The sequence below is a fragment of the Venturia canescens genome, chromosome 7 (genome assembly GCF_019457755.1).
Source record: "Venturia canescens isolate UGA chromosome 7, ASM1945775v1, whole genome shotgun sequence".
Classification (NCBI taxonomy): Eukaryota; Metazoa; Arthropoda; class Insecta; order Hymenoptera; family Ichneumonidae; genus Venturia; species Venturia canescens.
In genome coordinates this window covers 10,943,479-10,957,228 of record NC_057427.1, presented here as the reverse complement: position 1 = coordinate 10,957,228, position 13,750 = coordinate 10,943,479, and the positions used below count along the sequence as shown (strand labels likewise).

Sequence of the window (13,750 nt, the reverse complement as noted above, 5' to 3'; positions counted from 1 at the left end):
CAGGTCAGGTTATCGAACATTTAATAAAGTATTGGAATTTGAAAAATCGTAAAATTTATACGGGAGCTTATATGGAGATGCCATCGCCACCAAAAATTTCTACTCAATAATTCATGTACCAAATAATGTACCAAATTCTAAATTCCTGATACAAACTGTCTCGCGTATGGGGAAAAATGTGAGCAACGATAAAAATCAAGGGTTACCGAATGCTTAAGGAGGAACATCAGCTTCGCGTAATCTAAAAATTTAATAAATTATCTAGGTTATGTAAACCCTGTTCGCTTTATTTGTGCGGGATTAACCCCCAAAAAGACGTCATTTTAGGGTGGAATCTATGTGATATATTAAAAAATTTCAGAATTGAACGACCTCAAATTTTGCACACACGTTCTTTAGAGTTCAAACTGTGCAATAGTACTTTTTTTTTTCTAAACTATCACCATTTTTTATTTGCTTTTGAGTATGAAAAGATTGGGTCTGTGGAGTTATTTCCTATGCGTAGGTGTTAAACATTCGAAGTTTGGAAATGATTTACTAAAAAATGGCTCAATGAAATGGATTCAAAACTGGAGAGGCTATAAAAAATATATCCAAAAATGTATTCTAAAAGCGTATTCATTACGCTATCACCACTTTTCTCAAGCTGATGTTCCTCCTCAAATGAGATATATTAACGATAGAAGTTGGAAAAATGGCAGAAGCAAAAGCTTTTCCTATATGTAACCGCGACTTATTCTCAGAGGTTAGCAATCGCTCCAAATTTCGAGTGCCCTAATTTGCGCTACAAAAAATACGCTCGTGCGAAAGGAATACCTTAACATTCGCTATCGTTGAGGCAATTTTGGTACGAGAAAAAGAGCTTTCGTGTTCTCTTCAGGCGGTCCATACAGCACCATTGAAAAAAATTCAGATTTGATTTTTCGCTCTGCAAATATCGAAGAATAATATTTAATCGGGTATGAAATTCGCGGATGAGTGTATCTCCAGCAAATTTTTCCTATCGCTCGGCCATAAACTCAGTGCTCTTCGTCGATGAAAGTAGAATTTATAGGAGGCGATATTGCCTGGAGAAAATTTAATAACGGCCTCCGCGATACGAGGATCGATCGCTGCGAAGTTTTCGAGTCTAATCTCTCCGCGGAGTTTCCGAAATCGTTTGAGAAGCCGAAGTTTATTAGACGCCTCGAATATATCCCGGGAAATGTGCGTTTCGCAGCAATTGAATATCGAAAACTCCAGTTTTTGTTTGTGGGAAAAGTTTTTTCTACTCGGTTCAATTGAAACGGACCCCGCAAATCGAAAGTTTCAAGTCCCAAGTAATAATTCTCATAGGCAGATGTAAAATCCACGTTTCTCCTCGACCGATTCGAGTTCTGAGTTTTATTCTTAGTTTGAGTCTAAAGTACCAAATTTGCCGCAAACGACGTAACTTTAATGTCTGCGCTGGAATAAAAAAAAAAATGTCTCGAAGCTTGATTCCAGCGGCTGTGACCACGGTTCGTTCGATCGAACGAATAATTTCTTTCTGTCGGCGTAGACGCCCGAAAACATCCACACCCGCACACACGTTAATTGCATTTTTTCTTTCTGATTATTCGGCTCGTTGCAACAGCGCGTTTCTTAGCTTTGAGTAACACGATACTTGGCGTCTCCGCATCGAACAACTTTCGAACAGCATTTACTTGCGAACGTCATCGTTTGCTGATTCATGAATTTACATAAATAAAACTATTTTTAGGTGAGGCGTGATACGTGTGCAGGGGGGGTGGTGTATGTACCAGAAGTGCAACGTGGTAGAGATATATTTACTATAAGATGCGAAGTGTGCACCCCCATGGAAGAAACAAAAACACTTTTTCCAATCCGGCCAACGTTTTTGCAGCAATTTCAACTTTTTTCTTTATTCACGTGTTTTTCTCGCAGCTATTCCGAGTACTGTATTAGTGCTTAATGAAAAGTGGAGTATTTCTTTCCGAATGAGATTTCTTATTGCTCATTTCTCACGTGAGAACTTAAAGAATCGAAGATACCGCGCGTTGGGAACGCGTTAAAAAAAGAAAATTTTTATTTCTCTTCAAAGCATCATTGAAATTCGAATAATTCGTATAAAAGTGCTTTCCACGGGGGTTGAATTGGGCGAGTGGATTAGCCCATAGTAGCCGCAGGGATCATCACCGTATTTTTCGAAGCTCCGAACTTGGCACAGTCTCAGGACTCGTGGTGACGCGACTTTTCCAAAATGCTCAAAAGTAAGAAAAAATATTGAAATAATTCGGATATTTTCAATCGGAATACACGAGATTATTGACCAATGAAAATTGCGGCGATCGACGGGGAAGCATCGATCGGTGAAATTCGTCAAAGCGATAAAAATCGACAGCGAAACCACTCGCCCGAATCGCTTTCGTAGAAAAATCTAAAGTAAGGAGCAGCCTCGTCGTGCATTTTCTATGCACAAACGCACACTCACAGTTGAACGAAGATCTAGAAAAATTGGATGCCCAACTGTTCACAAAACAGCCCCATTAATCGATCATCCTCATTCTATCTGTACACGCATCAATCGAGCTTCATCACGATCCTGCTTTATTCCCTGAGTGGCATGCAAATCTCACAAGAAAAAAAGTACACGCGCACGCACCCACACTCGCCATCGTTCTCTCTCTCTCTCTCTCTCTTTCTCTTTCTCACTCTCTCACGTTTCACTCGAACGTACAAATGTACAGAATATAATATTTATGTATTTTTAATTTATAGTTAAATGAAATATGCACACAGCACATTGGTCATCTTAACGAGAGCTTACTAAATGCGTGATCGAATCGAGTACTCGTCCGAGAGTAACCTGCAACAGCGAAATAAGAGCCTCTTGTAACTGAATATTAAGCCCGCCCCGAAATGCTAAATTTCAGTATTTCATTTCTCGTTTAATCTCGCCATTCGTATCTCGAGTGTGTGAAATAGATTCGTATTATTTGTCATGGTCAAGCGCATGTGCGTTTCTAAGATATCGAAGTAGGCATGAGATGAACGCATATGACGGGCAAAAAATGGGCGAGGGAATACAAAGAGGAGGATGAATTAAAACAGGAGAGAGAGTGTGTCGAAAAAAGCACGCGACTCAACTGCGGTCTCGTTAACAAAGTGACGGTTGCGGAAGTCTGCTCAAGCGTTAGTTTCATTGTATTTTACTTGGAGCTTCGAATAATGTCAGACTGCGTGAACAAACTACGATAGGCTATCGATTAAAGTACCAAGTTTTGTATCGATTTATCGTATACGAGAGAGTAGTACAGCAAAGAAAATATGTGAGTGGAAATTACGTTTATAGATATATCTCAATTGCAATATACACTACGATATTGGGTGAGGGTGTACTAAGAAGCAGAGCGCAGAGGGAATTGCGAGCAAGTGTGTCTATGATTGTACTAAATGGCACACGCGATCGACGCGTGTTGTTAGAGCCGATGACGCGGTAAGCGTCCCCTCGACACGTACGCTCTTTCGTCAGTTTTTTCTTCAAAGGGAGAAGGCCTGAGAGACTCGCGTCGAGAACGCCACCCTCGCACAAGTGTGTTGAGGGTAGCGCTGCGCGGGGACTTTATCCTGAGCGGATCTACGTTTGATCGCCCTTCTCAACCTTTTCGCTTCGTCGACGGCAGGTGAGGGAGCCTCGTTCGGGAGTGTTGTGCGCAGATTTTCGTACATTCGCGTGGGTTTTTTTTATTTCGGCTAGAATTTTGAGGGGTTGAGCACCGGATAAAGGATGGGAAATCATTTTTTCGTGAGTTTCACACAAAATTAGCGCGGTGTCAAATTCGGCGTGAGGCAGCGACTTTCAATCTTACGAACGTTCGTCAAATTGCATCGCTCATCAGCGCCCGTCGCGATTCGCTGGTTCAAGGACGAACATCTTCGAAGCTCCTGGTCGAGCCGCGTCACTGTCACTTAACGAGCGAAATTAATCGTGCTTTCGTAGTCATTGCTCCGATTAAGCTCTCGTTTAATTCGACAAGGAATATTCGCTTCCCGGCTAATGTTCGAAAATCGCTTCTACGATTGATGAAATTCGAAAAGTTGATATATTTCGCGGCCTCCGCACTCACCCGGGAAGCGAAAAGGGAAGCGCAGAGATAGCGAGGGTCAAACGTAGCTCAGCTCGGCACCGTGTGTGTCTCGCACGTGAATAATATATGCGCAGAGAAAAAGGCCTCGATCGTGACAAAACCGTGGGGCGAAAATAATGCAAGAGACACTCGGTCACGTAGCTCAAGTACGCACAAGCAAACGTCGCTGTGGTTATTAAAACGAAGGCGCCAGAGCGCGCGGTACAGAGCGCGGCTCGAAAGAGATCAAATTCGTACAGGGTTTCGTTAAAGTCACGGTCGAAAGTTCCGGGACGAGCAGATCGTCGAAATCTAAAAAGAGAAGCTCGCGTCGCCATTTTAACTTGTGGACCAACGACATCCGGTTTGACCGCTCGATTACAGGAGCTACGAATAAAGACTTTTCTGTTTAGAACTCGACGGCCTCTGCGGCCCGAACTCTCCCGGAAACTTCGAACCCCGGCTTGCTCTCGTTCGAGAAAATGAAGTAAGAAAACGACGAAGAAATACGCTAATCCTCGCGCACCAACTTCGAGAAGCTTCTTTTCGTACTCACTCGGGATATTTGACGTTCGGCAGAGCCTTGAGGAAACAACGCTGCCGCAGTATTCCTTCCCATAACTGGACTCCGACGATCCCAAATATGAAGAAAACGAAGAAACACAGCAGCAGAACGTTGCCCAACATGGGAAGGGTGTCCAGCAACAACATCACCAGAATCCTCATACCTTCGAACAGCAAACAATCACTCATCGTTAGACGAAATTGTTGTTAAGGGCTCTACCCTAATTAGACGAGCAAAAAAAGACTATTTTCGCGATGTTTTTTGATTCGTATAAATTATAAATATGAGAAGTGTTAGGTTTCAAAAGTACACTCTCAAAATGCACGAAAAAATTTTGTTTTTATATTTATTTTATTCAGTTTTTCGCACAGAAAAACGGGAGAAGACAGGTTCAAAAAAAGATGGGTGTGCGCTGTTGATCTCTGGAATGGATGATCGGAGAAAAAAAAATAAAAATGGTTTCAGATTCGATAGGTAAATGGCCATAGCGCGTATCGTACCATTTTTTATTTTTTCAAAAATGACAAAGCGGCGGGCATTTTTCCAAAAACTACCGAAAAGCGAGTTTTTTCATCGTTTTTTGCAAAAAAAAATAATTGCACCGTCGAAAAACGTAGTTTTGAGAAAAACGCGTTTAAGCAAAGGCGGTACCGCAGCCCGGCTCCGAGGGCAGACAAAAATTGAAATTAATCTCTTCGAGTTGTGACCGTTGACAAAAACTTTTTTTATGGACCACTGTCAAAAATCCATAGCAATTGAGGCTGCGCAAGAATTTTCGCTGAGTCTAACTGTAGAAATTAATTGGTCGAAGGGACGACGATTCCCTGCATAGCTTATCATCGCGGAAAGGCAGTTCGCGATTCTTTTTGAATTTTTAGTAAAGCGCAACAGAATTTTGAATAAAGCTAAATTTTGTTTTCGGGAATGAACGAAACTAACGAAATAAATGAAGCTAAAAGTGGATTCGTGTTGTGGTGGAACTCACTGGGAATTCGATTGATCGCCCTCAGAGGCCTTAGCACCCTTATCGTACGAATCGCCGATAAGTTCATGTTCTCCACGTTGAGGCAATACTCGAGAGCTCTGAAAATGACAAGCAACGATAGCGAATTTTCATGCACAGTTATTATATGCTCAGTCTGAATAAAAAAAAAAAAAAAAAAAAAAAAAAAAAAACAGTGACAACGAATCAATAATTCACCCACCCTGCAATCACTATAAAAAAGTCAAGCCTGTTCCACGAGTCGGCGAGATAAGTGCCCCGTCCGTATATCCCCATAGCGACCATTTTAATCGTCATTTCCAACGAGAAAAACGTAAAAATAATATCGTCGAACATCTGAAATCCAGGAAAATAGCGTCAAGTTTATTATTTCTCGATGGCGTCACTAACTATCGAGTGATTTCGTTGTCCGTATTGATTGATCGCTCACAATTCCGGGGAGAATCAATTCGCGGAGAATCTCGCGGAGCTCAATTTTCGACCATAATCGACGTGAAATATCGACCTCTCGAATATTTCACGTCGATCGGGTGTTCGTTTCCTTCAATAGAGTCATCGCGCGAAACGTGATTGATAAACTTCATTTCGAAACCGGCAAAAATATTCAAACGAAATTGTCTTCTTTTATGGAGTCTTATTACAAATGCTACTTTTCAAAATTCTATTTCATGCTAGTCCCAATTCTTTGTTAGTTTCGTTTCGTTCGGATGAATTGAATCGTTACCATTTAATTGGCGTTTCAAAAATCAACGAATCTTTCAAAATCTCATTGGCCTTTGCACTGCATTCAAAGCGTTGATTTCATCGAGTAGACTTTTATTAAGGGCTGTGAACACCAGTGTAAACGTTGAAATATTAGGTCTTTTTTCTTTATTTTAGTACTGAAGTACTGGGAAAAAAAAATTATTTTTTAATCCTTTTTAGTTGAGTTTTTATCACAGCGACTTGATTAAAATTGCATTTTTTCGGGAAAACGTATGTTTTTAGTATGACGTAGCCGTTTTTTTTTATAACTTCTTTTTTACCTTTCGTAAACAATAATCTACTGAAAAATCCACAAAAATTATGATTTTTTTCTTCAAATGGTTGCCATTTTTTTTCTAAACGACATTTTGAAATTCCTCTTCGTCATGCGACAGCTAGTAGCATATATTTTAATAATCTTTTTGTTTTTTTCTCGGGAAATGTTCCGTTTTTGAGATTTGCTGTCAACGATTGTCAATCAATTATAATAATGGTTTTGTGAATTAATAAAAAAAAATTCAAAAAATTCGTGAAAGCGCAGAATCAAAAATGCGCATCCGACGCACCGGTAATGAAGAAATGGGAGGGATAGAGTGAGATAATTCGCCTGGAATCGATTCCAACTTTTCTCGAATAGTTTTTCCTGCTTCCCACTTTGCCATTCGACGCACCCAGTGGGTTCAAACCAATCAATAAATATTCCACAATCTGCTCGTCGTGAAAAAAAAAGAACGCGAAATAATCTCCCCGAAATCTTGCGACACTATGGAAAAAAATGCTGTTGTTCTATACGATACTAAAGCAGTAAATACCTGTAATATTTGGCAACGGTTCGTCACACATTTGTCATCGACGCAGGGTTGATACATTCCTAGCGTGATGCAGTTCAGCAGTATGACCATCATGCTCACCCTCTCGAACCACGTGTTTTCATTCAAGAATTAAGAAATATATTTTACAAAATCCTCTAATAAAAATATCGATCACGAAACGATGGTCGATCGCTCGATCAATCGATTGCAAACTTTTCGTAGTGTCTCTTCCTCACGAGAATTTCTTCTTTCTATTTCATCGATGAGTTCATCGAATTAATCTTACAGCGAGACTTTTCAGGGGTAACGATTCCTTAGTAATCGATTACAATCATTTAAAAAATAACAAAATCAAGTCTTGTTATAGAAAAATGGCCAAATTGAAGAAAGTCATTCTGTGAAAGCCTGTTTTTTTTGTCTACGCGGGTCCAAATTTGCACCAGTGTGGTCTCTGCGCCCGTTAATCATCGCACTTTGTCTCATCCAGGATCGTTAAATCAGTAATTAGCTCGTCCCCGAGAATCCACCATTGTCCTAAAGCCTCTACAAAACGTAAGAACATTAAAGCAAATCAAGATGATTTATTCAGGCAGCGAGGGATGTCGATTTCTGTGAAGAAGTCCTCAATCTCACCTCCCTCGGTTCTTATATGCTAAACAGGTCAAAGCGATATTTCAATCGGGCTTCATTCGGACACAAGGACTCTGAGATTCTTTTGAAACAGATAAATGCGCGGTGAAATGCGGGAGTGAGCTATCTGCGGAGGAACGAAGATGGTTCCCACGGGCTGAAGGGACGAGCAGGGTATTCGAGACGCGTATTCATATTGGCTGCGAAACTGGTGGCGGCGATCAATAAATACCGCGTGAGGTGCACGTTACACTGCTGGCCTTCTTCGGGATCCTTGCGCGGATCTTCGAGCCCTTCCAATGACCCTATCTCCACATCGCCTGCGTATCCGTTCACAGACGTGAGCGAGGCTTTCTGCATATTTTATCGCTGATAAGACTGGACGGAGGGGGAGCACGTTTATCAGCGATAAAAAAAACGTGCATGAGCCATCGATTCCGGGGCGGAATGCCGCGCGGTCACGTCCACTTTGCGCTTCGGTTTCTTATCTACCTCGCTAATGTGTAAACACGCCTCCGCATCCCAGTAAACATGGGAAATTCTTCGGAAATTCTTCACACGATTGAAACTCTGTGCGATGGGTTTTCGAGGGCCGAAATAATTGGTTGGAAGTCGCGTGATATTCGTACGAATCTCATTCGAGTTAGACTTAAACCGATGCGAGTTATTGATCGCGTCAAATCTTTTTATAAACGAAGCGATAATAGACGCGGAGACTTTTATATTTTTTGACTGCGCTATTTTCAATCGCGAACTTTTTCCTCGGCGAGCTAATCGAACACGGATGGACCTTGTGGCAGCGCATTTACTGATTGCTTTCCTAAATTCATCGATCTCCGACCCCCCCGCGCGGGCCGACTAACTTTCTTGATTATCTTTTAATCCGCACTCGGACGAATTGCACGATTATTGCTTGCGACAGTATCGTCGATTCGGGGGAATCGACGGAAAAGAGAATTCGCTAGTGTTCGGCGATCTTTGTGACGGTTATTCGTCCCTCTCGTGACAGGAAGTTCGCTCGAAATATCCTCGGTTTGCCAGACTCCGAGGGATTTGGACTCTTTCGAATTTCAGAAAAATTGCTCACTCTTATTAGCGCCATGGAATAATTCTGCTACCGAATCGTTCGGTGACTAAAAATTGACTGAAACGATTTTTCGGAATACTTTTGCTTCGATGGAATTTGACGGTTCGATCAGCCCGGAAGTTTGACGCGCTGAAAAGTCGCCTGATTTTCAACATTCTCGAAGCTTTTTCGAAAAGATTTGGATAAACCACGTGAGCGGAGCAACTCGTTGGAAAGCGGCGTTGCAGCAACCTCTTGCGAATGAAATGCGGTGGGAGCGCAAAGAAGGCTACATATAGCTCTGACTCGACGTTTGTACACGCGCGGTTGTTTAGTTCCAACTATTTTTATCGGAACTCTGAAATGTGAAAATGGGGATGGTACGTGTACTTAATGCGCGTACCTCGGGTTACTCGAACGTATAATCCCCAAAAACGCGACTGTGTAACGGATGATGAGAACATTTGTAACAATGACGAGCTTCTGCGAGAGTTATGTAAATTTTGAATCTGCATTTGGATTCGTATATATCCGCGATTTATCGGCCAACGAGTGTGGAAAAATGCTCAAATGCGAGACTCGGAAACGCTTGTCATGTTTCCCGTATAAAAATTACGAGAAAAATATCGTAAAATTCTTCAACTACTTTTGAATAAATCTTTTTTAACGTAAAAGAATATCGGAATGAAATCACTTCCGGGGAGACTCCTGGTCGCTGAATTCCTGGCAGTTATGAAAATTTCATTAAGGTAGATCATGCCCGTAGGATCGTATTTTATGAGTGTCTAAATTCGGTCGATTTTTACTTCCTAATTAAAGGTATTTTATCACTCTAAATTAATGTCAGAGTTATTCATTCAAAATGGTAAATAAATTTTTGCAACTTATTTTTTGGCGAATGATATTACAGGCCATTAATTAAACGGGGATCCAGCACCACTGACTGAACCCCAAATTTTATTCGTCCCTAGCTAAAATACTAGTTTTTTCTCCAAAAAATCGCTTTAGATGGCACAAAGGGAAATGGATCGAGAAAAAAGTGTGAATGAAAAGACAGAAGGCTGTGGCAGGAGTGAGCCAAGCCAAGAGGAAACAAAATGCCGAAATAATCGAATGTGAGGTTACGATACCAATTTCGTTGAATCTTCAACGTAACATATTTTTATTCCTAGTAAGACAATCGTCTCGAGTTTATCTAATAAATGACGAATAATACGAAGCCTTTAAAATTAGACATGCGTGTCAGTCGACTGCCCGTTTAAATTCTATGTAAATTTCAAGACTTCCTGAAGGTAATTCATGCACGAAAATCCTTCCGTGGATGAGCTACCTTAAAAAAATTGAATTTCTACACCAAAGAGAGGATTTCTGAGTACTTTTCATGGAACCACGCTCCCAGAAGAGTGAATGAATTCCATAAAAATGATCCCCGAACGATTTCGATGTGAAGAGTTTGAAAAAACGATTGATTCGTCCCTACGCAAGATCGCAAGGCCTCGGTGAAGGAGCGGAAGATCGAAGGAAACTCGACTTTCACGTGGGCCGGTAGCAAGCGACGAAGCGGGAATGTATTTTAATCGAAGAGGGAAGAGAATCCGGATAATTCCAGTCTGAAGGTCGAACACGTGGAAACGTTTGTAGAAATTTACACAACAGGAGAGCGAAAGAAAGAAAAAAAGAGAGCGGCGTGAGAAGAAGGATAAATAAAGTTGTCCCGAGTATATTCTGGTGGAAAGTCCGATCTATAATTGCCAATCAATGATCAACCAAATTGGTTCATCTACTCAAGTTTCCGGCAATTTGTCACAACAGAGATTCAGCCTGTTCCCCTTTAAGGCTGCAGAGAACGATAATCGAACGAGCTTCGTCCTCGCCATCCTCTCAATTATTTTTCTCGTTAACTTCGTCACCTATATCTCGTCGATTCAAAGCCCACTAACGACTCACGAAAGTAATTATCGCGTGTATACTGCTACACTGGCATGATAATATGGGTCATCGAGTAGAATCAGCTTGCCAACTCTCTCCTACCTTATTATCCTTCTTCCGATCGATCTCCAATTTTCTCGTATAACCTCTTCATAGATAATACAGCTCCGCGCTCTCTATTTGGAGCAAACAACATTTCAAACGTGTTAAGATCCTCCCACGAATTTGGGACACCGCTGCGATCGATTTGTGCACCACTTTTTCACTGCTGACCTTGAAAAAAGCTTTCAAATCAATCGAAATCGTTAACGGAAGTGGAGGAATGGAGATTCTGGACAGAGGAATTTTTGCAACTTTGCTTCAGGGACTACTTCGAATGTGAAACTTTACTGATAACGATACTCGAGTGCAGTGCTCGTTAATTCGACTGGAAACAACGTTTTGACAATTGACGACGTTTTTTTTCGAAATTCGATGCAAAATTGTAATGAGCCCAAATTTAATGAGACCTCAGAATCCTCGTTTTTGCTGTTTCAATATTTCCCTCGAAAAAGTACTTTCCAAATATTAACGCAAAGTTTGAAAACACTGAGGAAAGAGTAATTTTTCCGAAATCCATCAAAAATAGAGCTCAAAGGATAAAGAACTCTTGAAAATTCTCTTTCGTATTTATAAATCACAGGGGAATAGAGATTTACGAGGTTCAATATTGCGTTGCAATCTGAAAAATTCAGTGAACGAACGTAAAACAGGAATATCCTGGAAACTCGAACATGCAGGAACACGCGACTGGAAAATACGAATTTAGTATTGACCCTCCTCAATTCGAGCGACGTGCTATTTAATAACGAATGAAGATGCGAGAACGCGCGCGAATATACCGATGCGGGGGAAAGGACAATTGAAAATATCAGTTCGCAGCACTGAAATGTTCGGGAGTATGAATTCTCTGGTTTGCAATTGCTCGAGCCTTATATTTTCAATCGAAAGAAGGAGAAAAAGCGAGATTGTGGAAATGGAACGAACGTCAATTACGTAGAAAGGGGTCAGGACGTTCTACGGCCTGAATATTCCTAGGTTTTACGTTCGCTTAACCTTTAACGAGCTATACTTCAGTGTATATGTGACGAAGGACGAAAGGGACGATAAAAAATGCTGTGAAAGTCTCATACACTGTGAATAATTCACCATAAAATGAAAACTTTTTCCATCCCTCTCGACAGTCCCATTTTCAGTTTAGCTGCGTGTAAAATTTTCCATAATACGAACGAAGCGAAGGGAACGAATTGATTTAAAATCCTTATTTTCTATTCGACCACTCGCCGGTCTTTCTCCATCGACGTAGTTTCTATCGTTGCAAAAAATGCTCCATTAATTCGTCACATGCGTTGGGAGTTCACTGTGAAAGACGATCAAGCCGAACGCGAATCTCGATTTGCTCAAATAAATAAATCAAATGAAACGAAATGAATAAAAAATCGAATAACGTAGCAGACAAAATTCAACTCGCTCAAATGACTCACTCGAACTTCACCGATTCGCTCCAAGTTCAACCCGAAATAATTCCAAGCATTGACCTTGTTTCTTCCAAGTACTCGGGGTTGACCTCGTCAGAATCTACAATTATTTGAGATTTGAATTTAGAGTAACTTGTTCAATGAAAATATTTAAGGTTCGAATCGAGAGTGAAAAACGTCACACGCTAGGATGATTAACTCCGGATTCGATCCCGGTTGACCTCATACTCGATGGTCGTGAGTAGCAAAAAAATGTGAAACGAAAGAGAGCAGAAAAAGGATATGGATTGGTGATGAGAGCGAGACACCAGTTGCGCGGTCTCGTAGTTTGGTCCAGGTATCGAAGGGCGATAGGAACGAAGCCGGGATAGGGAAGCTCGTCGCCTTCCTCCTCTTCCTCCTCCTCGTCTTCCTCGTCGTCGTCGTCGTCGTCCTCTTCGTCGTCATTGTCAGGTTCGTCGTCATCGTCCTCGTCGTTTTCATCGTCGTTTCTTTCGCGCCCATAATCCTGGTGATCGTGTCGTTTCGATCTTCTGGAATAGCTCGATCGTCGTTCCCCGCCTCGTGCTCGGCGATGTCGTCGATGTTCGCCTCGCTCCTCGTCGTCCTCATCGTCCTCGTCGTCGTCGTCCAGCTCGCTCAATTCCGCGACATCGCTGTCCGAGGCCTGGAGCTGACTGCCAGGATTGCCACTTCCTGTGCTCGATGCCGAACGATATCGATATCCGCTGCGATAATAGTGCAATGACATTTTGAAAGTTTTTACTTTTTTCTCAGCTCGTGCTGAACTGACGGAAATATTTTGCGGGTATTCGTTGAGCCTCGGGGCGAGATTTTTTCACAGTCACTTCCACATCGTTAGGACGACGAAAGCCATTCGTTAATGGGAATCGTGGGAAGGTTAGGAACGAAAAATTTCATTGTGCTTTGGCCTTTTGCAAGTGAACTTTGACCAACGTTTCATCCTTCCGAAAAGCTAGCACAGAATCGACCACAATACTTCCAGCTGGAAAGCCACGCTTTCGACGAGATTATTTTTTGGTCCAGGGACGACCCGATTCGTTCGATACACCCGACGATCACAATTTTTCGACTTTTATCTCTCTACCTTCTTTGACTAATTCAAATACTTTCTCTTCTTTTATTTATTCTACTATTTCTCCTAATAATTTACCGAAATTTATTATAAATATACTTATCCCCGCACTCTCGAGGGTGGAATACATCACGAGAACGCGTTCACGAGTATTTTTTCGCGAGACAACTCGCCGCCGCTCGGAGGAACCGCTCGAGTAGCACCTTGACCGGTGGTGACTGAAAACCGTGGAGATAAAACGTCGAATTTTCCCCTCGGCTACGATGCCGCGCACGCGCC

The 13,750-nt window shown here is 41.7% G+C and overlaps 1 protein-coding gene across 4 annotated transcripts in view; it reads right to left on the bottom strand.

Moving 5' to 3' along the window:
• The window catches only part of LOC122413580 (Ca[2+]-channel protein alpha[[1]] subunit T), a 42,070-nt gene extending 28,396 nt beyond the window's left edge, over nucleotides 1-13,674 (bottom strand). For 2 of the 4 annotated variants that reach the window (XM_043424019.1, XM_043424018.1), the window contains exons 1-6: nucleotides 12,660-13,674; nucleotides 7,234-7,345; nucleotides 5,880-6,013; nucleotides 5,660-5,757; nucleotides 4,666-4,837; nucleotides 2,810-2,848 (exon numbers count right to left, since the gene is read on the bottom strand). In XM_043424019.1, the coding sequence (XP_043279954.1) occupies nucleotides 2,810-2,848; nucleotides 4,666-4,837; nucleotides 5,660-5,757; nucleotides 5,880-6,013; nucleotides 7,234-7,345; nucleotides 12,660-13,126 (1,022 nt within the window). In that variant the 5' untranslated portion in view covers nucleotides 13,127-13,674. The remainder of the gene's footprint in view (nucleotides 1-2,809; nucleotides 2,849-4,665; nucleotides 4,838-5,659; nucleotides 5,758-5,879; nucleotides 6,014-7,233; nucleotides 7,346-12,659) is intronic. The other 2 variants (XM_043424020.1, XM_043424021.1) reach the window with 1 other exon arrangement.
• Between the last annotated feature and the right edge of the window lie 76 nt (nucleotides 13,675-13,750).